The 27,165-nt window shown below is 35.9% G+C and overlaps 2 protein-coding genes across 2 annotated transcripts; one reads left to right on the forward strand and one right to left on the reverse strand.

The window, feature by feature from the left end:
- Window positions 1–11,467: 11,467 nt before the first annotated feature.
- UBP15 (ubiquitin-specific protease 15) lies at window positions 11,468–17,382 on the forward strand. Its single transcript, XM_048104239.2, has 13 exons — window positions 11,468–11,614; window positions 13,383–13,826; window positions 14,013–14,448; window positions 14,587–14,847; window positions 14,978–15,066; window positions 15,166–15,251; window positions 15,327–15,489; window positions 15,629–15,752; window positions 15,846–16,003; window positions 16,082–16,166; window positions 16,256–16,468; window positions 16,557–16,618; window positions 16,693–17,382. Exons 2-13 carry the CDS (start codon window positions 13,540–13,542, stop codon window positions 17,204–17,206), a joined length of 2,478 nt encoding a protein of 825 aa, XP_047960196.1. The 5' UTR covers window positions 11,468–11,614; window positions 13,383–13,539; the 3' UTR covers window positions 17,207–17,382.
- Window positions 17,383–17,419: 37 nt separating this feature from the next.
- On the reverse strand, window positions 17,420–26,888 carry PHYLLO (2-oxoglutarate decarboxylase/hydro-lyase/magnesium ion-binding protein). The gene is made up of 28 exons (XM_048104235.2): window positions 26,627–26,888; window positions 26,339–26,530; window positions 25,546–25,760; window positions 25,112–25,229; window positions 24,853–24,969; window positions 24,680–24,763; window positions 24,252–24,311; window positions 24,049–24,120; window positions 23,650–23,760; window positions 23,381–23,575; window positions 23,163–23,261; window positions 22,467–23,030; window positions 22,110–22,334; window positions 21,712–22,011; window positions 21,534–21,601; window positions 21,201–21,359; window positions 20,963–21,088; window positions 20,744–20,875; window positions 20,546–20,663; window positions 20,174–20,329; window positions 19,817–20,053; window positions 19,576–19,743; window positions 19,252–19,395; window positions 18,695–19,159; window positions 18,252–18,548; window positions 18,003–18,160; window positions 17,801–17,908; window positions 17,420–17,701 (listed from the first exon to the last, which is right to left on the reverse strand). Exons 1-28 carry the CDS (start codon window positions 26,789–26,791, stop codon window positions 17,470–17,472), a joined length of 5,085 nt encoding a protein of 1,694 aa, XP_047960192.1. The 5' UTR covers window positions 26,792–26,888; the 3' UTR covers window positions 17,420–17,469.
- Between the last annotated feature and the right edge of the window lie 277 nt (window positions 26,889–27,165).

Consider the following 27,165-nt stretch of genomic DNA (forward strand, 5'->3'; position numbering starts at 1 on the left):
TTGGCTAGGATTGGTGGTATGGTGTTACCTTAAGAGGTGTTGTCATTTTAACACAAACCTATATATATATATATATATATATATATATATATATATATATATATATATAGGGATGTACTAAGATGACAACCCTCTTTATTGTAACACCATACCACCATTTTAGGCCACTGGATCTGAAAATCGTGTGCTTGTCATGCTGCCACGTGTAAAAACACGGAGGGGTAAAATAGGAAATTTCTAATTTTACGTTACCAGATTGCAGTGTTGTTCCTTGAATATTGCAGTCTTACCACAACAATATTGCAGTTTACCACGACTGCAATATCTAATACAGTAGACTGCAATATCTAATATAGTAGACTGCAAACCCGTGTTTTTTCACGAAACATAATCCTAGGCGTCCATAGATGAGATCTAACGGACTGTATTGGTGGTATGATGTTATTTTAACTATGGTGGCACCCTAGTGCACCCCTATATATATATATATATATATATATATAGAGAGAGAGTCCTATTAACCATAAATCCACCCTTAAAGACCGAACTAGAGACCAAATTAGGGCCACTCATTTTTCTTAATCTTATGGTTATCATTAATTTATAATTAATTTAATATTTTATTAAATAAAAAACACTTTTTTTTATTTTTAGATTTTTTTAATTTTTTTTAATTTTTTTTATTCGATAAAAACTTTCTGGAATAAATAATGAACTAAATGAATGTATGTTATGAACTTATTACTTCATTCAGTCGTGCTATTACTTCATTCCGTTAGTTTATTACTTCATTTATTCATGCTATTACTTCATTCTATTAGTTTATTACTTCATTCCGTTAATTTATTACTTTATTCAGGCATGCTATTACTTCATTCCATTAGTTTATTACTTCATAATGTGTTATGACATAATTATCTTTCAGTTGGGTTTAGGGTTATTACTTCATTCCGTTAGTTTATTACTTCATTCAGTTATGTTACTACTTCATTCCGTTAGTTTATTACTTCATTCAGTCGTGCTATTACTTCATTCTGTTAGTTTATTACTTCATTTATTCATGCTATTACTTCATTCTGTTAGTTTATTACTTCATTCCGTTAGTTCATTACTTCATTCAGTCATGTTATTAATTCATTCCATTAGTTTATTAGTTCATAATGTGTTATAACATAATTATCTTTCAGTTGGGTTTAGGGTTATTACTTCATTCCGTTAGTTTATCAATTCATTCAATCATGTTATTACTTCATTCTATTAGTTTAGTACTTCATTCCGTTAGTTTATTACTTCATTCAGTCATGATATTACTTCATTCTGTTAGTTTACTATTTCATTTCATTAGTTTATTACTTCATTTTATTATTTTATTACTTCATAATGTGTTATGACATAATTATCTTTCAGTTGAAGTAAATTCAGTATATAGTGAATGCGAAAAATTATTTCATAACATACATTCATTTAGTTCATTATTTACTCCAGCAAGTTTTTATCGAATAAAAAAAATTTAAAAAAAAATTCAAAATTTTTTTTAAAAAAAAAAACTTTAAAAAAAAATTTTAATTTTTTTTAAAAAGATTATATATGTATTTTAAAAAAAATTAAAAATAAATAAATTAAAAACATTTTTATTTAATAAAATATTAAATTAATTCAAAATTAATCATAATCATAAGATAAAGAAAAATGAGTGGCCCAAATTTGGTCTCTAGTTCGGTCTTTAAAAAGGGTTCGACATTGATCACAACTCTCTCTATATATATATATATATATGGATGCATTAGGGTGACATCACTCTTAATTTGACAACAATGTAGCATGCAATATTACAAACGCTAGTACAACGCAATTATATAAGCGCTATACTGCAATATGAATGTATTGCAGTATAGATTGTTTAGTTTTGCAGTATAGACATTTTGCATTGTAACGTTCATAATATTGCAGTATAGAGTGTTCAGTTTTGGATTATAACATTTTGCATTGCAGCGTTCATAATATTGCATTGCGTTTATACTATTGCATGCCAAGTTGTTGTCACATTGTCATTTTAAGAAGGATTGTCATATTAATACAGAAGTTGTTGATTTTATGGGACTAATCTGACTGAGGCTGGGATATAGTTAAAAGTGATAGAACCGGTGTTTAATCAGATGTTGTATGTCAGAAGAAGGTTTTGATTATAGGGTATCTCTTCTTTGAAGCAATACTTATTCTTGGTGGAAAACAGTCCCACAAGCTATGATGCAACCTCTGGTATTCAGTTCAGACGATTTTTCTAGAGAACTCAATGCTAAATATATGCAAAGAAGTGTATTGTGATGAGAAGCAGAGAGGGTTTTGTCTTTAATCAAGGAACTATGTTGATTATGAGCTGACATTATTTCAATATACACGGTTTTCTAGAGAAGGTGTTGCGAGTTAATTCAGTTGAGCTGCCAGCGGATATTGATTTTCTTATTCATACACAAGTTTTGATATTATTATGGGTATAGATTGGTTTTCACTTCATCGAACCAAGGTAGCTTGTCAAGTAAAGAAATGGAAATATAATAATCGAGACAGGATCGAGTGATATTTTACGGTAGTTAATATATTGTTCCAGGTTTTCTTATATTATCTAGATCAGCTTTTTTATTTATTGGAAGTGCAGATTTATCTGGATTTTCACCTTATCAAGAGACATATTTCTCTATTGAGCACTGCATTTATTTTTATTTCTACTTATCAATCGTTTTCATTAGAATTTCAAGAATTTATGAATCAGTTAAAAGAGTTGTCTGGTAGGAGATTCATATGACCCAGTGTTTCATCTTGGAGTGCACCAATATCATATTTGAAGAAGAAAGACTGCACATTGTGACTTTATATACACTATTGGAAGTCGAATCAACAACTGCACCTACAATTTTTTATGTCATTGATGAACAGAGTCTCTCAACCATTACTGGAACGTTAGTAGTTCGTTTTATTGACGACTTGTTTGTATATTCATGAATTACAAATGATCATGTTAATCACTTACAATCAATATTTCAAGTTCGGCGAGATGAACAATTCTATGCTAAGTTGAGTAAAGGTGAGTTTTTTCCAGAACATGTGGTATTGTTGGGACACATGGTATCAGGTCGTGGAATAGAAGTGGATCTACAAAAGATTGAACTGGTTTTCAACTGGAAATATTTCTTTATCAATTGATAATGAAGTTAGTACGACAGAATTCTTCTTTTATATGGAGTGAAGCATATCAAAAGAGTTTTAATGAGTGGAAGCATCGGTTGAATATGTCCCCTATATTGGTATCTCTGCAGGTACAAGATATTATGTTATTTATAGTGATGCACTGAAACATGGATTTGGTTATCTTTTGACTTAATGGAAAGTTTATTGCTTATGTGTCGTAACAATCGCAAGTACATGGAGTTTCTTATTCTGTTCAAAATCTGTTATTAGCGACATTATTTTGCTTTGAAGATTTGGCATCATTATCTGCAGGAACGCTTATATGGTATTCTAATATCTTATATATTGACAGAGATCTGCAATTTACTATCTCTGGAGACATGATTATATTTTAGTAATGTTTTTCACCCATCAGAAAGATGGTAAGTCAGAGAGAACTATACAGATGTTAGAAAGAAATGAATTTTGCGGACAAAATTCTTAAAGAGGAGAAGAATTGTGACATCCCCAGCCTGAAACATGCATCATTTTGCATATTAATATGGTTTTGTTTATTGTGGCATATTTATAATGTTATTTGAATAATTATATGTAATATATATTTATATATATAAAGTATGTGTATGAGTACTTTAAACATTAAATAATTAACTCAAGTGTGTGCATGTGTACTAACGTAAATTAGTGCATGGAATCATGGAAGTATTTTGTTTATTAATATTTATGTTGAATAGAATATATGTATGCACAAGTTATCACCTTTTGTTATTTAATATGCAATAGTTATCTAAGTTTCAATATTATATTATTAATATATGTATTAAATAGATGGTATAAGTGTATGTTTACACGTGGATATGTAATTCGATTGTTATGCAAGTCTATAAGTATGATTCATTTAAGCTATTATAAGAAAGTAGTATAATATTCGTGTCTATATATATATATATACACGGTAGATGAAGTTTTCGAAGAAGAAATAGATTAGGAACTAGTACTGCTGCTCATAATAAGAGATATTAGAGAGAGAATTTTGACAGAAATTAATTCTTCACGGCCATACTCCCATTATCATAATTGGGGATCGAAAATACAGAGGATTGTAAATCTAAGGGACAGAGTCATATTCTCAGTTAGACTATATAATCAGGTGTGTATAAATCACACTTTTAATTATACATGTTTTATGTGCTTCTTTGCTAGGTGTTGAATAAAGTGAATAATTTAATTATATGATGTGACTGATATAATTATGTGTTATTTGATATAGATGGTGGAATATGGTATGGATATGTGATTGGTGCAATTGATATATTTTATATATTGTAAATGAATTATATGATAGAAATATGGAATTAATGCAATTGATATGTTTGCACATGGTTTTAGAATTATTTGAATCATTGGATTAAAGAGGATCTATGTTTGCACGTGGTTTTAGAATTATTTGAATCATTGGATTAAAGAGGATCTGTGACAGTCATGTCCTGGGTCTGATATCAATGGCAATGGACCTATGGGTCATATACAATGGCAATGGACCTACAGGTCATATATACAATGGCAATGGACTTTCGGATCATATATATGTATACAATGGCAATGAGACATACGGGTCATATATATATATGTACAATTGCAATGAGACCTTCGGGTCATGATACAATGGAATCCCGGGCAGATGTCAGGCTTGATTTGTCACAGAATAATAAACTGAATAGTGTGACATATGCATATGTACATGAAATTGATTCTAATATTTGTTGGTTATTGTTATATATATTGGTTAAAGAATATATTGATATCTGAGATGTGGAATTAAAGGTAAGGTTTATATACACTGAGTTGTGTCTCATATAAACCACTAATATTTTTCAGGAATAAGATATCAGGGAAGTTTTTGATTGACGTGGGTCATAGAAACTCCACATGTTATCAGGGTCGGCGGCTGACGCATTTTGGCAACCTTCTCCTCATTATTTTTGCATGTAGATAAATGTGTAGTATATAGAGTGGTGAGAGGGCCCACTACAGATTAGAACGTTTTGAAATATGTACTTGATAAATGTTGAATTTTGAAATGATATAATATGTGCGTTTATATATACTTAAAGCGTGGGTTAATTTATTTAATATTTAAAATTTATTTATAGTAAGTGCATATGTCATAAGGGTTGAGGTGTGACAAATGAGATGCAATCTCAGCCACTAATTCACAAGATTAACTTAATGTCAACAACTATCACATTATGTCAACACAGGGGTATAATTGTCTTTTCATTAAATTATGTTTGAAATCATTTTCTAAAATCCTCTCTAAGAGCATCCGCAATGGTGCTCAGGCCAGCAATAGGCCAGCCATTCTCTCCCCTGCCACGTCAGCAACACTAAAAAATCCACCTGCCACATCAGATTTAGGCCAGCCGCAATAAAAATAATTCAAAATATACTACATTTACGGAATTAAAATTACGATTAAAATACGGAATTAAATTTACGACACATATACGGGAAAATTAATCCATTCCATTAAAGAAAAGTACAAAGATTTTTTTTTTAAAAAGTACATGTTTTTTTTTTTAAAAAAAAGGGCTTCAACACACGAGCGCCGCCACTCTCTACTCCTCATCGCCGTCGCCGTCGTCCTCGCCGCCGTCGTCCTCGCCGCCGTCGCCGCCGCTGCCGCCGCCGCCCGTGGTATCTGAGCCCACGTCGGAACCCGCTAGCCGTGCCCTCGCGATTTCCAAATCAACCCGCATGCTCTCGAGCATCTCGTGAAGAAACATCTTCTCTGTGGGGTCAGTGGCGGTCTTCCACTCTTGGAAGACCTTGTACATCTGATCCCGCGTATGGTTACGCGAATGGAGAGTGTACTCGAGTGGGGCGGGTGGGAGGGCGGAGGACTGGACCTCGCGGGGCGATAGGGGGGATCCGCCCCTCGCAGCCCGCTGCGCCCGCTTCTGTCCAATCGGGCGGGGGCGACCAGTAAATGAAGGAGGGGATGGAAACTCCTCAGCATCCGGGGGGAGGTCGTGGGATCCGCCGCTGCTGCCGCTGTAGTCGCCGCTCTAGCTGCAAAGTCTTCAAATCTTCAAATCTTCAACATTCAAATCTCCAAATCTCTTCAATATTCAAATCTTCAAATCTTGAAATCTTCAACATTCAAATCTTCAAATCCCTTCAACATTCAAATCTTCAAATATTCAAATCTTCAACATTCAAATCTTCAATAAAATAACACTTACAATTCACATATCAATACCGAGAATATCGAATGTCAACAACTCGTATTAAAATGTCAACAATTGACAAATAACACTTACAATTCACATATCAATACCGAGAATATCGAATGACAACAACTTATAATTGACATTATATGTGTAAAGTTGATATGAATTGTATATGTAGTTGACATGATTGTACACATAGTTGACATTATATGTGTGCAGTTGACATGAATTGTATATGTAGTTGACATGATTGTACACATAGTTGACATTATATGTGTGCAGTTGACATGAATTTTATATGTAGTTGACATGATTGTACACATAATTGACATTATATGTGTGTAGTTGACATGAATTTTAAATGTAGTTGACATAGATTATATATGTATTTAACCATTTTTTATCATTTGAAAAGCCCTCAACCAATAATTTGAGACGAAAAACATAGCCAGAAGTCGAATTTCCAGAAGCAAAATGTTAACTCGTAATAAAATGTCATCAACTTTCACCGACGACGACTTCCATTCGTGCAATCAACGATTTCTCGGTCAACAAATCGAATAAAATTGAGCTGAATCAGCAGATGCTGACGATTAATACGGTTCAGGAAACATAATTTTGAGAGAGAAAAACAATAAACTAATGATTTCTCCTACGAATTGAACCTGCACATCAAATGTAAGCAACTTTAGCAAAATGTCAACGACTCGTATAAAGTGTTTGCAATTAAAAACTAACAACTATTTTCTTTTCTTCTTCTTCCTCCATTCCACTTTTTCTCTTCTGCGATTAAAAACTAACATTACACACACAAGCAATAAAAAACTAAAGGAATCTACTAGCAAAGTCAAACTTCGTGATAAAATACACAATTTATTGATTTACGATTCCTACAGAATGGCCTAATCGTTTGATTGCAATTAATTCATCAAATTCAACAGCCGATCGGAAAATTCACCATAGCAGGATAACTAATTGAGAATGAATTGAGAGGGTTTAGCTGCTCACCGCTTCATAGAGGGGCGCCTCCGCCGCATCTCGCGCCATTTCGGCAATTCGCTCGCGATGGTGCAGAAGCTGAAGAAGAAAAAAGGCAGGAAATTGCTCAATTCGGAGGAGGAGCAATTCGCCGAGTACGAGAAAATGCGCGGCGGATTTCCGGCGTGGTTGAGTAGATCCGATCGGAGGCTGTTGCAGGCGGCAACGAACGAGTTCCGCGCTGGCGGAGGCAGAATCAGGCGGAGGAGGTTGAGAATCAGAGCGCGGCGGCGGCGCGGCGTTGGTGGTGGCGATGAATTTGAGGGATCCGTTCCTGGATTTTAGCCTTTTAGGGCTTTGATGGCGGAGATGGTGGAGGTCAGCGGGGAGAGGGATTGGGAGTTTTTGGTGAAGATGAAGAATCTAATTAAAATACAAAATGACTATTATACCCTTTCATATAAATTAATCTAAAAATATTTTTTGTGTGGCAAAATCTGGACCACTCCTTTAATAAAAATGAGTGGCGATATTGCATCTTATTTCTCAATTAGCCTAAAAAATATCAATTGATCGTGGACCCAGACGTACATATATATTTTATGAAGATAACTGATTGAAATTCTTTGGGCCTATTTTATTCAAATAAACTGGGCCATATAAAATGTTATTGGGCAATAAATTAAATAGATTGGCTCATTTTGTGGATTAACTAAATATAATTATTTTTATAATTCTTGTTTCGTCAATTACAATTTCATTTAGTTTTGTATTTTACTTACTAATTTTTTAAAACTATTATTAAAATATTTGGTGCAAACAATTTTGAATTGCTTAAAATAATTATTTAAATATTAGTATTTATTACTATTACTTTTATTATATTTGACTCCACAGATTTCATTTTCTGGATCTGACTCCACAGATTTCATATATTAGGAATATCAACATACGACATATTCACTATCAACATTATGATGTAAAGCATATTTATCAATATAATATATACACATATATTTTACTTATGATTCTGATCTCACAAAAAATTATGTAACAATTAATAAAAGTAAAAAAAAAAACACCTTAGGGATTATGTATGTTATCCATTTGTTGGCTTGAGATTACGTATGTTATCCATTTGTTGACTTTATAGTGAAATTCTCGAAAGAATCACATGGAATTACCTCAAATTCAAACAATATAAATACATACTGTATATCACTAAATATCAATAACTTGAGAAAATATAATTAAATAAAATAGATTCTGTGTGTGAGAGAGATGTTAAATGTATAATTCAATTGTATAAGATCTATGATTTTTGTCGTATAAATAAAATTGATGTGTAGATTTAGTCTTTTATTTTTCTTAATTATGAAAGAACAAGAAATCTTAAAACAAAATTCACTGCATAATAAGCATGCTTTTCCTAATATATAAAATGATGGATACATGTTTTATTGTAGTGTATATAAATTATGTTTAATCGATTAAGAATATGTTCCAACGGAAGTTAATTTAAATAAATTTAATTGTAACCGGGGGAAAATGGATTATAGAAATCCGACTTACTCAACTGGGGTGAAAGAGGAACTAGTACTACATAGTATTATTATTAAGGGTTTTTGGCTTTTTAAATCAAAACCTTTTTCCGAATTCCGGTTTTTCCTATGAACTATGAGATTTGTTTTTAAAACCACGAACTTTCATTTCGTTAGAATTTTCCCAACCCGACCCGAATAGCATAATTCAAAATGTTAAAGTTGTGTTTTGTTTATTCAAAAGTTGTCATTTGTTATGTAATAATTGTGACTGTATGTATTATTATGCCAAATAGGATCCAAGTAATCAATTTAGTGACAAATAAGATTAAAATTGACATGTAGACAACCTGGGTTTCATCGTTGACCCGCCCGGGGAAAATCCTAACGAAGTGAAAGTTCGTGATTTTAAAAACAAATCTCTTAGTTCATGGGAAAAATCGAAATTCGGGGAAAGGTTTTGGTTTAAAAAGCCAAAAACCCTATTATTAAATAGTGTTAAATACCAAAATAGATTAACCGGTACTTTGATGTGGCAAGAACAAAATAATACTTATTTATTAAACAAGCTAATAAATTTACAGTTCCTCCCTCATTTTTTCAATAAATAAAATATACTAGGAGTAGTAGTAATTAAGATTATTGGGCCCAAATAAACAAATTTGGGCGTGATCTGGCCTTCCCCATAAACCTAGAAAGTGGATGAAATATTCATGATCAGCTTTGATAGACTTTTAACTAATTAAACACTTAATTTTTCTAAGTCTTGATTTTAAGCTGTCAAATATAATGAACCCTTAACATGATAAGTTTAATTTCCCTTAATAGAGATTGCAAGTATATGAATCAAACATCGGAAATTCCAACAACTAAAGCTTACTATTAATATGCGTGGATAACGTATGATAGCACCAAATAAATTCCTAGATTCTCACATCTAATTAAGAATATATTTGTGTTGACGAAACTATAGTAGGTTTGCAATCACTACTAATCAGTCATGATGTTGGCAAGAATTTAGAATATGAGATTTCTCTAAGGTCAAAATGGTCCCCATCAAAAGTGTGTCAAAAGGGAAAGATTTGGTCACGGCCAACACAAGTATCTCAACTAGAACATCCATGTAAAAACATGATGTAATTTACCAATTAAATTAAATGATTTTTGAAAATGGAAAATAATAAAATAATAATTTGATTGAGGCCTTTCACCAAACTAGATAAATAGCTAGGGCACCAATCAAGAAAAATGGTACATGGCCTTTCGGAGATATTGATGAGCCTTGTACTAATATTTCGACAAAATTAAAGGTCACCAACAAATCAAGTTTTTACATCCTCCACAAAAATAAATAAATGCTACACACAAAAAAATAAAAAACTTAATTTGACCACCACGAAGATTAAAAAGCAAAAGAATATGACAAAGAATAAACCAAGGATAGAATAAATAAAGGCCAAAAATAAATTTAATAAAGACTTAGGATATGCATGTCTTTACTCTGAAATATTCCCAATCTGCATATTTTGTTCATTATGCACATGCTTCCTATTATTGCATGTAGCTGTCAAAAAGCTTTATCATTCATTCATCAATGCTTATTTTTTCTAATAATTATTATTGTTCATCTATGGTTCATATGTTTCATTAACTAATTATGGTCCCAAACGTGCGACATGAATTCTTCTTTTTTGATGAATTATAAATTTATGACATACTTCCTTTGTTTATTATTTAAGTGTCTCCATGACTCCATCAGTCAAATCATAAATATTAAGAGAATAATTTTTTTTGCCTTTATAACCTTATCATCATTTATCATAGTATGTAATTAATTGCAATTTTACACATTAAATAGAGATAAAATAGAAAAGGTGTCATAATTATCAATGAGATTCTTATTATAGAACAAAAGAATTAAAGAGGGTGTGTGACTTAAAAAAACTTGAATATTAATAACAACAATAATAAAAAAGACTGACAACATATATTCGGACCCACTCGAAGTAAGACAATGTTAGCATCAATATTTTATGCAATTATTGCCTTGAAATATTTTAGTGCTGCCTGCCTTCTCACAAATTAAAACGGTGTTTCATCAAAGTTTATTTACAAACTTTTATAGTACACATTATATTAAAATAAATATAAAGTTGTTAAACTTTCGTGATACCATGATTTATAATACTATAAAATTAATACGTGATCTTAACCACAAATTTAGTTATATATATCTTCAACTATAAGTTTAATTTCTTCCCCACACAGAAAAACTAATCACACTCACTCTACTTGACTTAATATTTGAATTTTGTTTTTTGATTTTTAAATGAAACAGGTAGGATTGTACTGTACTTACTTTCTAAATCAAGTTAGTCGCTATTAAAATAATAACAATAACTATTATTAGCATTATTATTATAATCCAAAATAGAAAATGGGTGTATCGGAGTGAGTCCACCTTCATACATTCAAGCCAATGAAAAGCCTCCACCTCAGCTTTCTGGAAATTGATACGGGTGCACCTGTGATGAGTGTACATGGAATCATTTCCCTGCCTTAAAAGTTGAACAAAGAAGAAAGCATCAGTGAGAAACTGGTTTGCTGAAAAATGGAAGACTAATTTAACTGCGTGTTTTTAAAATTTTTTCCTACAATCTGAGAACCGAAAGAAAGGTAACGTTTCTGCAGCTCACTTCTCTATGTCATTTTTCAAAGCTAGGTTATTTTTTTTTTTGAATTTATTTTATATTTATGTGATTTCCACATGAAATTTCATATGTATGTATTTTCTGTATATGCATTCACATTTTTCGTGACAGAATCTTTGGGTTGAATATAATTTTGATGTGGGTTTTCTTTGTTTTCACGAAATCTACGCAAAGATTGAAACTTTAATGACGTGATGTTGGATAAAAAATTAACCTCAGGGGAAATAAATTACTTGGGTTTAATTTGTTGCTAGGAGCTTCCCATATAAGAGACTAATTCTGTTTTTTTTTTTTTTTTTTTTTTTTTTTTTTTTTTTAGGGTAAATGAGGTAATCTACTTTAGCATTTTGAAGTTGATGAGTTTCTATGGCATGTATAGTTAGATGCCTCTGACATGGTTGTTCAAACTGGAATTATTGCCTCTTTATGAAATTTTTTTATTCACCTGAAGCTGTGGTATTCTCATTTTAGACTTCAACGGTTTATCATAATAGTTTTTTTTGGTTTTCCAGTCAAATGAGATTTTTGTGAACCTGTTTCTTGACAACCTCTTATGTGTTGAAACATTGGCAGTTTAGCATGAAACTTAATGGGATTTAGGGTAAATGACTAATTTTTATGATAAGTGTAAACTTTTTTGTCGTTATCGAGTAAATGAAGTCTCGATCCCGAAGATGATTAACTTGCCAAAATGAGCCTAAAGTGGAGTATCTTATCACACACCTTGCTTACTAGCATTTATCGCACTGGTTACAGATGCAGACAAAGGATACAATTTTTTGTTTGTTGTAGCTATTTGAAGATATGCCCTCTGTGACTCACTTTTGAAGCCCTAAGCTAAACTGCTAATAAAATTCCCTCCATAATTAAAAACAAAAAAAATAAACAAATGTGATCTTAAATGTGTTACTTCTAGCCATTCCGTTCCATGTTCCAATGACTGTACGAAAAAAGTAACTTTAATAATGTTTGCATTTGGACGGAAAACACGTGTAACGTTGTGAGGCATGCTTTGGTGGAATCTCGTCTGTGATATTAATAATTTTTGTATGATACCTATAACCTAGGGAATCTCGTTGTACACCTCGATGTTCCTCTACAAGGAAATAATTTGATACTTTCCGTCCATAACTGATGATTCCAGTCATGATTTCTGTATACACGGTAGCACACTACTTTCTGAAGCGTTATTGGATAGCGATAGTACTTTTTTGGACATAACCTTATCTTTGCGACTTAACCTTTTTGATGCCATAATGGAGAAACATTATATTATGTGCAACATGACTAGATGAACTGCTACCTTGTCTTGCATAGGTTTCATGATACAGCATTAAATAGTCATTTGCTACATGTTTCTGTGAATCTCAATGATTGAGATGGTCTCTTATGGAAATCTTGTTATCTAGATGCTTGGTTTTAGTGCTATTATGTAACATTATTTCATAGGAATCATTTTTCCACTTGACATCTGTTATATATTATGATTGAGTGATTTTTTGACCTGTTGATTGGTTTTCTATGTAATGGAATTAAAGATTCAGATCCAAATGTCGAGTAAATTACTGAATTATTGTAGGAGATTAATCAAAGGAATATATTTAGAGTTTTAAACAATACATATTCATGACAGGGATTTAATTTTTAAATGTGATCGAACACGCAGTTTGTTTGGTTTATGGTTGGATTTTCCAGTTTCGTTCTCATTAATTCTTTCACTTGTGTTTCTGAAGTAAGGAGCACCTACATTGAAGTGTAACAGATGGTTATGTGCGCTACATATCATTGATACCTGATCTTTTGAGCGACTGAGTGTAGCTAAGGAGGTTCGCTGTTTGAAAGAACACCATTTTCTGCTGTTGTACTGGACATGAGTACGATTGGTAGGACATGCTTACGCCAAGGGAAACCGATGTACCAGCTTTATTTATTGTATTTGTTGTCCTTCCCCTGGTTACCTATTTCATACTAGGAAAATGGAGTGAGACTTCCAAAAGAAAGGAGGGGATAAGTTTGATTGCTGGTGAAGCAGCCGAGGAAGCTCTGCAAGTTGACCCTATGGCTGTTGGTGGTATTTTGCCCGTAGTGCATATGCCAAACAGTGGGATTCATCAATGTGCAAGATGCTTCAACCCAGCTGGGACCCGTTGCTCACAATGCAAGTCTGTTTGGTATTGGTATGCCAATTTCTCGACTTTACCCTACAATTCACCATACTACTAGAAGTTTTCAACAATTTTTATATTGATATTATTTGGTAATCCATCAAAAAAATTTCAAAAGCTGTCAGGACACTTTTGAATCTTTCATCAACTGTCAGCTTGATTATCACTATGTCGCTACTAACTCAAACATCTCTGCAGTTCTGGAAGGTGTCAGATCGTTCATTGGAGGGATGTTCACAAGCTTGAGTGCCAGCAAATGGGTAAAGACTGCCATAGATCATCCCTTAAGTGTGGCTCAGAGGAAGGATCTCGTGGAAGGGAGTCATATGGTGAAACTACCAAACAGTCTACCTTCCAATACAATGTGCAGCAGCCTAGCATTGACGGTGCTTTCTCAGAGGATTTAGCGTTGCATCCTCTAGCTACACTGACTCCTACAACTACTTCAGCAATGGTGCTAAGTGCGTCTCAGAAATCTGTCATAAACAAACTATCAGCAGAGTTTGGCACATTTCTTACTGGCCAGGTAGACTCCTCAAAAACAGCAGATGGTGCTGGATTGAGTTCCTTCGTTGAAGCCTGTGGCAGTAGTTTCACTCTCCCTAATTCTTCTCAGCCGTCAGAAGATCCTTATGTGAGAAACATTACCCTGTCCCATATATTTACTTGTGTGTGTATATATATCTCTCCACATATAGATGATATTCGGATGTAATATGTTGGAAACTTGGAAAACAAATTTTCTGAAAATTTCAATTATTGTTTGTTGCAGCTGAGAGAGGTGAACTTTCCCCTCTCAGAACGTCATGCTAACAATCCTCATGCATCCAAGGATGGAACTGATAGGGCAGAAATAGAATGTCAAAATGCATTAGATGGTGGGAACAATTTTGGGATAGTAAACTCATCAACTGCAGCAAGTAACTGTGCATCAAACCTAGATATGATGAGGATGAAGGGTATGAAAAAGTCGGCAAAAGTTGACAATCATCAACATTTAGAAGATAGTACAACCAAGAAAAGAAAGGTCAAGGTGAGTTAAAAGAAGTTGTTTGCTAGAGTTCCAGGATTCCAACTGCCTTTCTTAATGAAATACTACTATGTACTGTATCATATATATACGTTGACAAAAAATTTCATATTGGGCTTCTCTTATCTGCCAGATGATTTTCCCCTATGAAGAATTTGTGAAGTGCTTTCAGTACGAAAATTTCACTGTGACTCCTAGAGGACTTGTAAATTGCGGGAATAGGTAAAATTACATCTTGTGCTCTCATACAAAATGAACACTGGGAAAATACTGCAATGTGAAAGTGAGAGTTGCAAACTGACCCATTGTATTCTTCTGCAGCTGTTACGCAAATGCCGTATTGCAGTGTTTAATATTCACAAAGCCTCTGATCATTTACCTTCTTTGCCAAACACATTCAAGAACTGGTATTTGTTTTTCCATCATGAAGTCGCTAAAGTATATCCTTTGTGATCACCCGTTGATGTCCTTTGTGCATGCAGGATGTGCCAAAGATTGGTGTCTAACGTGTGAGCTCGAGCAGCTTGTAATGATGCTGGGACAAAATGGGGGTCCTCTATCTCCCATAAATATTCTTTTGTATATTAGAAGTCTTAATGCTCAGATTGGTTATGGAAGTCAGGAAGATGCTCATGAATTTTTAAGGTCTTTTTCTTTTAGCATTTGATCAAATTTCTCGTATATTTTTAACTGATATAGTCTTTACTGTTAAAGAACTTTATCCGTGAAAGGAAAACTTGTGCATTTCCTTTATAGTTAACGTGGCAATGCTGTGCATACTCAGGCTTCTCGTGGCCTCAATGCAAACAATATGTCTCGAGGGTTTTGGTGGAGAAAATGTCGTTGATCCCAGGCGGCAGGATACAACTTTTATACAACATACATTTGGTGGAACTCTCAGATCAAAGGTGCTCGATCTTGCTTACTATACTAGCGGAAATATTTATTATCTAGATTTCCCTTTTCCGTTCAATAACTCACAGCATCCCTTTGTAAAATAGGTCAAATGTATGATATGTCACCATGAATCTGAAAGGTATGAGAAAATGATGGATCTTACTCTGGAGATATTCGGTTGGGTGAAGTCGTTGGAGGATGCGCTAACACAGTTTACCAGCGAAGAAGATCTTGTTGGGGACAATATGTATAGATGTGCAAGGTATATTTTAATATCCATGCATCCACTTTTTCTCTGATAATGCAAAACTTATTTGTTCTTATAATTTTTGAATAAAAGGTGTGCTACATATGTTCACGCTCGGAAGCAACTACACATAAAAGAGGCTCCCAACATCCTAACTATAGTGCTAAAGAGATTTCAGGTATTGTCTTATTGCCATTGTGTTTGTGTGGATGCATTGAATTTCTGCATTTTATGTTGCCCTAACCCTAATTTTTTGAAAATATATAGGAAGGAAACTATGGTAAGATAAATAAGTGCATAACTTTTCCTGAAATGCTGGATATGATTCCATTCATGACTGGCACCGACGACATACCTCCGCTCTACATGCTCTATGCTGTCGTCGTTCACCACGACACATCCAATGCGTCTTTTTCTGGTCACTACACCTCGTACGTGAAAGATCTACAGGGCAACTGGTTCAGGGTTGACGACACAGAGGTAGAAATCTCCCCACATTTACTCAATGTTGCTTCGTTTTCACTACCATGTATCACAATCCCTCTCTGTTTCACCTCTATTTATTTAGGTTCAACCGGTCGAACTGAGCCATGTCATGTCTGAAGGAGCATACATTCTGTTCTACATGAGGTAAGCTTCAAAAGAAAACGATGATTTCTGAGATGTTGACAAAGAAACAGAGATGATATCGTGTTGTTCTGCAGGTCGCATCCGCGCCCTACTAGATGTGGGAAGTCCAGCCGTAACCAGGCTCCTCGTAATAGGTCGTTAAAGGGCCAAAGGGCGTCAAGGCCAGAGCCGAACAACCTCGTTGCAAATGAGACGATTCCGGAGAGCAGTAATGGGGTGCTGATAAGGGAAAGCAGAAGCAGGCCGTCGAGTCTGAGAAATTACACAGAGTTCTCGGATGCTGCGTCGAGCGACTGGTCCGTGTTCACAAACTCGGACGACTCGTCGTTCACGACAGAGAGCACGAGGGACTCGTTCAGCACGGTGGACCACGGGGAAGCGGCGTTCTCGTCCATCTACCAGTCGATGTACCCGGTGGATTCGCCGACGAGGCGGAACATCTCGTGCAGCATGTTCCCGGGAAGCAAGGCGCAGACGAGATTTGCTGCCCGCGAAGAGAGGGGGTTCGTTTCAGTTTCGTGTGTAAATTATGGTAGTGAGGCAAGGACAGAAGGTGTGCCTCAAACTTCAGTTGATTGTTCGATTTAGTGATAAAGATTCCTAGGATTGATTTTTCGGATTCTTTTTAAATTTTGCTAAAAGCAGCTAGAACTACAGTATGCCTCATATTTTTGGTTTCCAATATTGGCATGAGGCAGAGTCGGAATATGATTAATTATACATTATTTCTTTCTTTTTATGGGAAAATATGCATATTTCCTCTCTCTCTTTCATACTGTGTAGAAGATGGATCTTATTACATTGAAATTAACTAATGCTTTTATTGAAAGAGTACAAAAATCAAAATCAACTCAAGTAGTCTTCACTGTCTTAACAAACTGTGTTATAGCAGTTATAACAGCAAGGGGGTTCTCAACATGTACAGCATGCCCTGCACTTGGAATTTCGACCACTAATGGAAAGCTGTTTTCGGGGACGATTCTTTCTTGCATCTCAATCGCGATTGCCTTGAACTTGGCATCCTTTTCTCCCACGATGAGCTGAAGTGGCACTTTGCACTGCTTCAGATCTTCCCACATTGATCTATTATGAGATGGAAAAGGAAGAGAAAGATTGATTCTTAGTCTCGAGTAAAGAGTGAGATGAATCACACACAATGTGTAGATAAGTTTAGAAACTAACGGTTGCCTTCCGATGCTTAAATCGGACAGCACTTTTCCCAGAGTGTGCAAGTCTTGGTGCTTCAAACGTTTGGTCACTGTCTGTTTGAAGTGGGGATGGCTTCTCAAGCTGTTGATGAGTAAACGGTAGCAACGAGTTCATAGACATTCAGCCAAAAAAAAAACGACAAATGCTCAAATTGATAGTGGTGCGACACAATTACCTAGTCCAGAGTTCTTCAGCATACCAAGTGTCTAAAAAGAATTCTAAGCCGTTTGCGACGAGTGTGCTAGCTCTGAAGTCATCTTTAGCCTTGCGGGTTGTTCTTGCATCGTTATCTATCAATCCCGGACTTCCAGATATTATCATAGCTCGCTCAATCTGTTATAATACATAAATATATGCAGCATTTAGCAACAGAAGTAAATTATGATTTGCACGCTGAGAAAGTTATAGGGATGTGTTGGTCCACCTTGTCGCTACATTTTAAGGCCGTGTATAAAGAAATCCGAGCTCCCATTGAGTATCCAACGAGTGTGACCTTTCCATGAGTGAGTGTTTTCAACACCTTGTGCAAGACCTCAGCCATTACATCAATTGATAAGTTAGGTTTGTCTGAATCATTTTCACCGTGATATTGCAATTTCGATCCACCATGACCAGGAAGATCAATTGCAATGGATCTGGTGGAGCTCGAGATGGCCTTCATGATGGGGATCCAATCTACGCTGGTTCCAAGAAATCCGTGAAGAAACACGACTGCACTACCCTGTATTGATTGTAACAACGCAAGGGAAAGACAAAAACAAGGCTCAGTAATGGGCAGATTCCACCAAGTTATCAGATCATAGTAATATTTTTCATAGATATATGTATCTGTTTTGTTAACTAAATATTGTGCAATTTGTTACTTACATCATTGCTTTCACCAGTCTCAAGCACATTTATGGAGAAGGAGACACCTTCTGTATCAACTGCTATTTGGTATTCTTTCACCTCTTTCTCATCCGAGGTTCTAACAACCGCTTCGGGATTTAGTCGACATTTTTGGAGGAAGCGACCAGCATCAGCAGCATCCGCCTCTACAGAGCCATGTTGTGGATTGTGATGGATATCTAGAGGCTCGGTTGTCACTTGTTCCTTGAACCACTTATAGGTTCCGAAACCATGAGCAGTGGACGACTGTGGTTGTTCCTTTTTCATCAAACTCTGCATTTCAGCATTCTGCACGTCCAAATAGCAAGCAAATTGGATGTAGGCAGACAAACCAAGAGCACTTTCAAACGCAGCACTGATAACAGTCATTTTCCCGTGCTGCTGAGCCCATCGTGCAACCAATGCAGCATTTTCAAAGCCTCCAATAACACCTGGTTTGATGACCTGACAGTTTTAGGTCAAAATATATCAGTAACACAAACTCTTCAAATTTCGTAAAATCATGTTAAGCACCAATAAATTGAGTTAGTACTTACAACAGCAGCTACTCCAGAGTGGCTGTATTTCTGAAGGACAAGAAGAGGATTCTCTGTGACAGAGTTGATGGTTTCGTCCAAAGCCACTGGCAACCCCGTTTGTTCGCAGAATTTCATTATATCATCTTCATTATCAACAGGTTCCTGTAACCCCATAAAGTGAAATGAGAATTAGCTATCAAAATAACTTATGAGAGTATAACAATTTCCTGACACCATTACATGGCAGAACCCTTCGGCTCCGGCAAACAAATCTGGTATATGGGGTTTTCTTGGTTGAAACCAATGACAGCTCATGAGATAAAAAGATGTCATGCCATATACCTCAATATATTGCAAGCAGCATTCTTTGACGCCATGAGCAAATTTTACTGCTGCATCATAAGTCCATTTTCTGTTTGCATCTACACGAAGTACGATATTTTCCCCCACCTTCCTCCTCACTTCTTTTATTGCAGCAATATCTTCATCGGGATCTTCTCTACGTGCCACCTGTGACAGATAAATTTGAATCACTGTACCAGCAACGCTATTTTTGAAACGCTCAACATTTGTAGACACTTACTTTTATTTTGATGGTAGTAAATCCCTCCGCGACAAGAGTCGATGCAATGAATGCTGTGTCCATGGGACTTCCATACGAATCGATTAGAGCACAAATTTGAACGGGAGATGATCGTTTGGACAATTCTCCAGCTGATGGATGAAGTACATCCAGTATGCTGCAACCATGTCTACTTGCAATTGCACTGAGGATGGCCATCTCCAACCCGCATCGGACACTGGGGAATATTGAACCTGGCTATAGCATATAATGGGGCGCATTTAAGAAATTGAAGGAATGAAAAGGTTAAGATGATATACTGAATGATATCACAGGTTGAGCACTAATTAAAATGTACAACTGTTTTTAAACGCCTACCGGAATTCCTAAATTGTTCCATATCCAAGAAGAGAAAGAACCCTTCAATAGAGGTAGGTTGTCACTAACTGTGTTTCCTTCTATGACATGCATAAGAAATCGAAGTTGCTCTTCCACATCAAGCAGGTTTTCTTTGTGGATTTCAAGAGGTGCAACCTGTTCAAGCATTAACGAGGATCATGAGTTAGCAAATGTCCTCTCATACGGGGCTGCCATGTGAGCAAGGCGTGCAGAAATTTGACTGATTTTTAATGATTTTAAGATGGCATTTATGGAAACATCATATATCATTATCATGTGTATGTAGATGTATATCACATCAGTGTAGCTGCTTGAGAGATAGAGACGAGTTTAGGATCAGTAAAGCTTTACCTCACCAAATCCAACACTACCGTCATCAAGAGACAAAATTATAACAAAACCTTCTCTATAGGATGGGAAGTTGTTAGAATTTCCAGAAGATGAAGTAGGTGGAGCATTTAGCTGAACCCTGCCATAAGTTAGAAAACACGATGAGGATTTACTGCTTCGCTGCATCGGATATTTATGATTTACGTGCCAGAGGCTTACCTGTATTGGGAGTAATCCATCTTACTAACTTTGCAATCTATGGGGCCTGGTGAGGTAGAATCTGCGATTGAAAGCTTTGAGAGGACATTATAAGCGTGATCTGAGGCTTGGCGAGTGAAAGTCCTCAAGTTACTGTCAGAGTATCATACAGTTAACAGTGTGTGAGAAAAATAAATGACTTGTAAATTTTGGAAATGGAGGTCTGGAAATCAAACAGACTTATGGAATGTGATATTGGTCTCAATTTCACTTTCAACCTCCACTATGCAATCAACATCTTCTCTCTGAGACGTGAACAGAGCATTCTGCAACTCTGTTTTTGTCTGGACTTGGACATGCTTCACACTGCACAGAACATCTTCCATAAATCAAGTGGTCGAATGCCAACTCAGTTCCAGACGAGTTTTTGTCAAACTAAGTTCGAGAATTTAGAATGTAAGAGAAAAAATATTCTCACCCATGTGCCAAACATAGATGACGTATTGAAACATTGTGAGATGTGTAGAAAAACTGGTCCATTATATTTCTGTCAATTGTACTTGCAACTGGGAGTTGGCTAAAGATTGCACCTCCACGGTTGTTTACCACGACTATGACCATGGGCTTGCGCGATGTCCTTTCAGAAGAAAAGTTATATGTTAATAAAGGCATCTGAAAAGAAATGCCAAGATAGGGACATGAGGCTTTCATCGAGCTAGTTAAAAGAAATCAAAGCAATGTCGGAAGAAACAACTTCAAGTCCTAAAAAAGAATGAAGATAAAAGAAGCAAGAAAGTTGGGAAAAGTCTACCGGTGTCTCAGTAGTGCCAATCCATTGGTATCATGCAGAAATGAAACATCTCCCATCACAAGAAGCACCTGAGATTGCAAAGAATTACAATGTTAGGCATTTGGTTATTTACTGATTAACATTTCATTGCTGCAAATCAAAGGTGCTCCAAAATTATGCCGAATGCTTTGTTGCTTACTCGTTTGTTGCAGCCAACTGCAAATCCAACAGCAGAGCTGATCAAACCATCAATGCCACTAGCACCTCTATTTGCTGTAACATGGACCCAGTGGCACGGCAAACCAGCACTCAACATCAAGGAAGCGGGATGGGTGCATTGCACCCAATTGCTCCCATACATGTCTGCATCACGTATTGTCATGCTGTTTCCAAAAAATAAAGCAGATCCACAGCGAAGTGTTTCAAATATCTTTCGTGCAACATAAGGTTCAGTCAGTGATTTTTCGGAAGTAATAAATGATGATGACTCCGAGGCAACCTATGAAAGTGTGAGGAGAAAGTCACTGTCAAGTTGAGTTTATGCAAAACGAAAGTACATCTTTTAGTTTGAAGTGAGATTCTAAAAGTATGGCATACCATCATGTCCAATCCTCGTAAAAAATCCTTCCATCTCTTTCTTATATTTGGTTTGCAAGATTTAATTACACTATCACTGAATTGAGAGATGGTACTTTGGATCCTGTGTGTTATGATATGAGAAGGATCATGACGACCCGGATGATCATCAACTAGAATGAGCGAGCTAGGACAAGATTGGTTTATCATCTGAGAAATGCGCCTTCCGGTTATCCGACTTCCAATCTGTTATTTTAACAAAGATAGGAAATAAGGAGTTCACCAACATCCATCAAAATGGTTTGTGTTATATCAATTCACAGAAAAATTATTCTTGAAAGCATGCAGTAAAACTATTGAGTAAGAACTTGGATGTACCTGTACTATTACGTCAGCCTTCATCCAAGCTCTGACAGAATCTGACTGCAACAGTTGATCAAGCTGATCAACAAATAATATATCCTTCCTGTCGAGAAAGGATGACAGATACTTCCTCAATCGTAATCCTGATTGGATGTCGATTACAACTGGCCACAGCAAGTGCTTAGCCAGCAGAAGAGCTCCCCACATGTCATCTTCTTTGTGAATAGAACCAAACACTAAAACCCCATCATTTGCCCCTTCAATAAGTTCGAGGACTTCATTCATGTGTGAGTACATGTCACTACATGATAAGGATTTTTGAGGTGGAATATATCTGGTGAATGGTTCTGCATTTGACATCCAAAAGTCTAATCCATCAACACATTTACGATTCCAATCCTTCAGACTATTTGCCAGTGGTTCCCGAAAAGGGCAGTTGATATGTATAGGACCATTTGGTGAAGATGTTGCTTTATGTACTGCAGAGTCAATTGTGGTGAGAACCAATCTAGCAGAAATCTCATCAGTAGGAGGAGGAAGGCTGAAAAACTGCCTCGCAAATGTTCCAAAATGATTGACCTAGAATGCAAACACATAATGATTGATGGGAACGAAACATGTAATTTGCAGAAATGCAGTAGTTAAGAAATTAGCAATTTTCTCAAATATGAACAGCATCACAGACAGAATTATAAAGGTAGCTTCGTAGACCTGATTGATTGCTTGGTTTGCTCCAACGTCTACCAGCTCAGGAGGGCGGTCTGCGGTAAGTAACAACATGGGTACAAAACTTTGACTTGCCTCGACAACCTGTATGTTCAGGTGCAGTAAGACTTACAGTAAGAAGTAAACATCAGGCTAAAGTAAGACAGCTCTTAAAAAAGACGAAAGCAACTGCATTGTTGCCTTGTTGGAACTAAAAAACTCACAGCAGGAAAAAGATTCGAGACTGCAGTGCCCGATGATGTTATGACGACTGCTGGTTTTTGGGAACCTTTGGCATAACCAAGAGCATGAAATGCAAGGGACCGTTCATCAATGCATGCAATGCAAGTTGTAAGGGGGTGACTAGCAGCAGCGATTGTCAGGGGAGATGACCTTGATCCAGGAGCTATACAAAAATACTAGAGGCAAATATATAAATCAGAGAGGTAGTAAAACCTATTGGGAAGGAACCAATTCTGTTAGTATGTCTCACCGTCAAACCAAGTCGGGTGCATTCTTCAACTATAAGAGATGCCCACAAAGCATTGATGTTAGGCGAATCATGACAGAAAAAGTTCACTTTATTGGTCTCGTGCTCTGAGTGCTGGAAACGAGATGAAAATGGTTCCACAGAGTAAACATAAAATTAAAATGAGAATGTATCAGAGGCGAAGTAGTAGTAGGCGATATTAGCAACCAGAAAAGTTATTTATCAAATCACAAACAGAGTAAACCTTTTTGTTTTTTAGCAACACTGATAGCCAAAACATCAGCTGATAGTTGGGTTTAAGGAATTCGAAATCCAAGTTTGGTATATATGGAGTATATTTCAGGAACATACCTCAATTATAGAAATGATAAATTGGATTGTATAAGTAAATGAGCTACATACCATGTTATTTGCAATTGATAGAGTTGGTGAAAGTCTGGCTGAGAACTGGCTGAAGCAGGATGAGGCATCTTCCTGCAAGAAATGTATATATTAGATTGTCACCGATTAGTTTATTTGCCAATAAGACCACTGCGTTAACATAATGAAAGAAAATATCACACGATGGATCGTCTAAAAAAAGGAGTACCAAGACAGAAAAGTACCAGTTCCAGAGTGCTGGCCTCAAGTTTCTTCCCATCCATTAAGAGTGAATTCACACGCACCTACCAAATGTTTCCGTAGATGCAACATGCAAATGGTCATTTCTCAGAAACACCTAATCATCATTCATAGTTGTTGTTTTTTTCCCTTTTTTTTTCCTTTTTCACTGAGATGAAAAATCATCATTTGCAGTTGGAAACGCATAACATGGAAAAAAGTCTAGCTTATGGAAATTGAGGTTTATCCTGCTGAATCCTTGCTCAGAAAAAGGCAGGTTGGGAAATTGAAGATAAACAAGGAAAAAATAAAATAAGGATTAATCACAAAAAAAAAAAAATATACAGAAATTGGGACGGTCTGCAAATTTAAGTAACGGTTTTAATTTTGCAAACATGACTCTATTTCCAGCTGAAATTTAGGTTCATGTTACCATTTGCGTATGCTTCTCTGCATTCTTGAACTTCAAAAGAGAAGAGCAAATTAGTTGGCTACCACTTGCAGAAGTATACCTGGCCTGAAACAAAAAAAAATTACAGGAAGCAACAGTAAGTGTGAGAAAGTGTCGGTGCCATGAGCTAACAGACAGTGAGAAACTTGCACTACCTGCTGAAAACTGCTCTCAAATGTTTGGACAGCTTCACTAAAGGTACACATCGAAGAGTCATCCCATGCCAGTGTAGCAGATAAGAAAGAGATATCCTCAAATTCATCCAACTCAATCTGTTGAAAATGTAGCCTGATTATACAAGTACTACAAGGAAAGAGGAACGACATAGCAAGACTACCAGAATCCTACTCTATACATGGGCTTGCAAGTTCACGACTGCATACAGGATTAAAATGCAACAGAATGATACACTACCTGTGGGATGAAAACGTAATAAGAACCAGTCTGACGCTCTACGGTGGACATCTTCGTGTCAAGCTCAATATCCAAGAATCCGTAAGCCTTTGAAGATGTTAATTCAGCTGGAAGATATCTGCATAAATATTCATTAACATGCTACATCAAAATTGCAGTATGTTAAAGCAATTAAACGGGACTTCAAATTGGATCGAAGTATTTGCATCTAAAATTTGACCAATTTACTCTACAATTTGACTAAGTGATGGCAGTTATGTTACACACTTTCACCAGAGTCATAGAGGAAAAGATTATGTGCATCAGATCAGAAATGGATTAGTAAAAGTAAATGCAGGATAGCTTATCTTCTGACAGTAGAAATTAAAATCACAGGGCTGCATATAATGCTAGTTAATGATCAAAGCAAATGGAGTACAAAACAAAACAGATACCTCGACAAATAACTGTGTTTTCCTGAAGCATGGGGAGATCCCTTGAAGCTGACAGCTGAACCTATGCCAAAAACGCCTCTAGTTCTTCCCAGAGAAAGTGATTCGTAGGTTGGATTCTCCTTATCACTGGAAAGGAAGAATAAAGGAAACACCTTCGATGACTCTGGTTGAGAGCAAAACCAGTTAAGTGCTTTTGCACTTGGAGGGACTGCAAGCTATGCATAGAAAAGAATAAATCCCAGATCTTTGTAGAAAACAGATGAAAACGGCTTTACACTACAAAGTGCAAAAGGCTCAAATGTGGCCATACACATGATCTATCTTTAATAGAATACCGCTGCACCACAGAACTACTTCATAATCATAGCATCTCCCTCGCAATCAAGAAATAAACACGATAATTCAAACATGTGACTTCTTTCATTCTTTCACTATCCACTCCACAGTATAAATAACAAACTACACTGCAATCTTACGACAAAGCTAGGAAATCTCGTCACACTAAAACCAGCCTCGGCATGGAAATACGCCAAGAGCCTCAATTCGCAAAAAATGTGAGAAAGATGCACAAAACTGATCATATTGTTACTGATAAAAAGCGTTTGATGGATTCAACAAAGAGAGTAATCCAAACAGCATACATGAAAAGGAAAAACAGGAGCAAGAAAAGCCTGATGATCATGTCACCACAATGCAATTGAAATCCTCTCTCAGACAAATGTTCAAACAGCAGGACTACAATAGACAATAATCAACCTCAATCAACAGTGAAAAATTAACAAATTTGTATCACCTGAAATCTATACATCCCACTTGAGCAAGTAGGCGGATTGGCCTTCAGCTCCTCCACAGCCGCCTTAATCGCATCCAATCCTTGATCCAAACTCAACACCGGCGCCAAATTACGCGTAATACAAGAATTAACGAGCAATGCAGCTTCTTTATCATCCAAGACTCTATCTTTACCCATTGAGCTTCTCACAACCTACAAGATCATACATAAACACAATCAAACAAAAGCAGAAAGAAAGACAGAGCCGCCAAAGTGGACTAAAAAATCAAAATTTCGGAACATTTGAACCTTGGAAATGGGATTTTGGCGGTTATTGAAGCGAATGAAACGTGGGAACGCGGGTTTGAGGAAATGGGTGCGCTTGTTGATTTTGATTATGGTGTTTTGGTGAAGTTGGAGCTTCGTTGGAGGAAACTGGAGGGTGATTTGTGAGTTTACTATGCGATAGTCCATTGCTAATGAACGATGTCAACTGAAGCTATGGCAATGGAGTTCCATTGAAGATGACATTTATACTACATACTACTTAGCTTCAGCTACAGCCTATTTAATTTACCCATTCTTTTTTCTATACTCTACTTACTTGAATTTGCAGTATTTTCTTTCTTACGTCATTACAAGGTTTATCCAAATACGGGTGTTTTCTTGTGGGGAATAGTTATTTTTGTCATTTAATTGTATTCCAAAATATTGATTATTTAATTGAGAAAAGATAAATGTACATCATTATATTTTCTTTTATAAGTATTTTTCTTTTACTATATCAATTAATTGAAACTACTGACTTTTTAAATTCTTCTATATGTAGGATGTTTATGTTGGATTAA

This window comes from Salvia hispanica, chromosome 6, assembly GCF_029641045.1.
Source record: "Salvia hispanica isolate PSC_SH4W2 chromosome 6, Shi_PSC_v1, whole genome shotgun sequence".
NCBI classification, from domain to species: Eukaryota; Viridiplantae; Streptophyta; class Magnoliopsida; order Lamiales; family Lamiaceae; genus Salvia; species Salvia hispanica.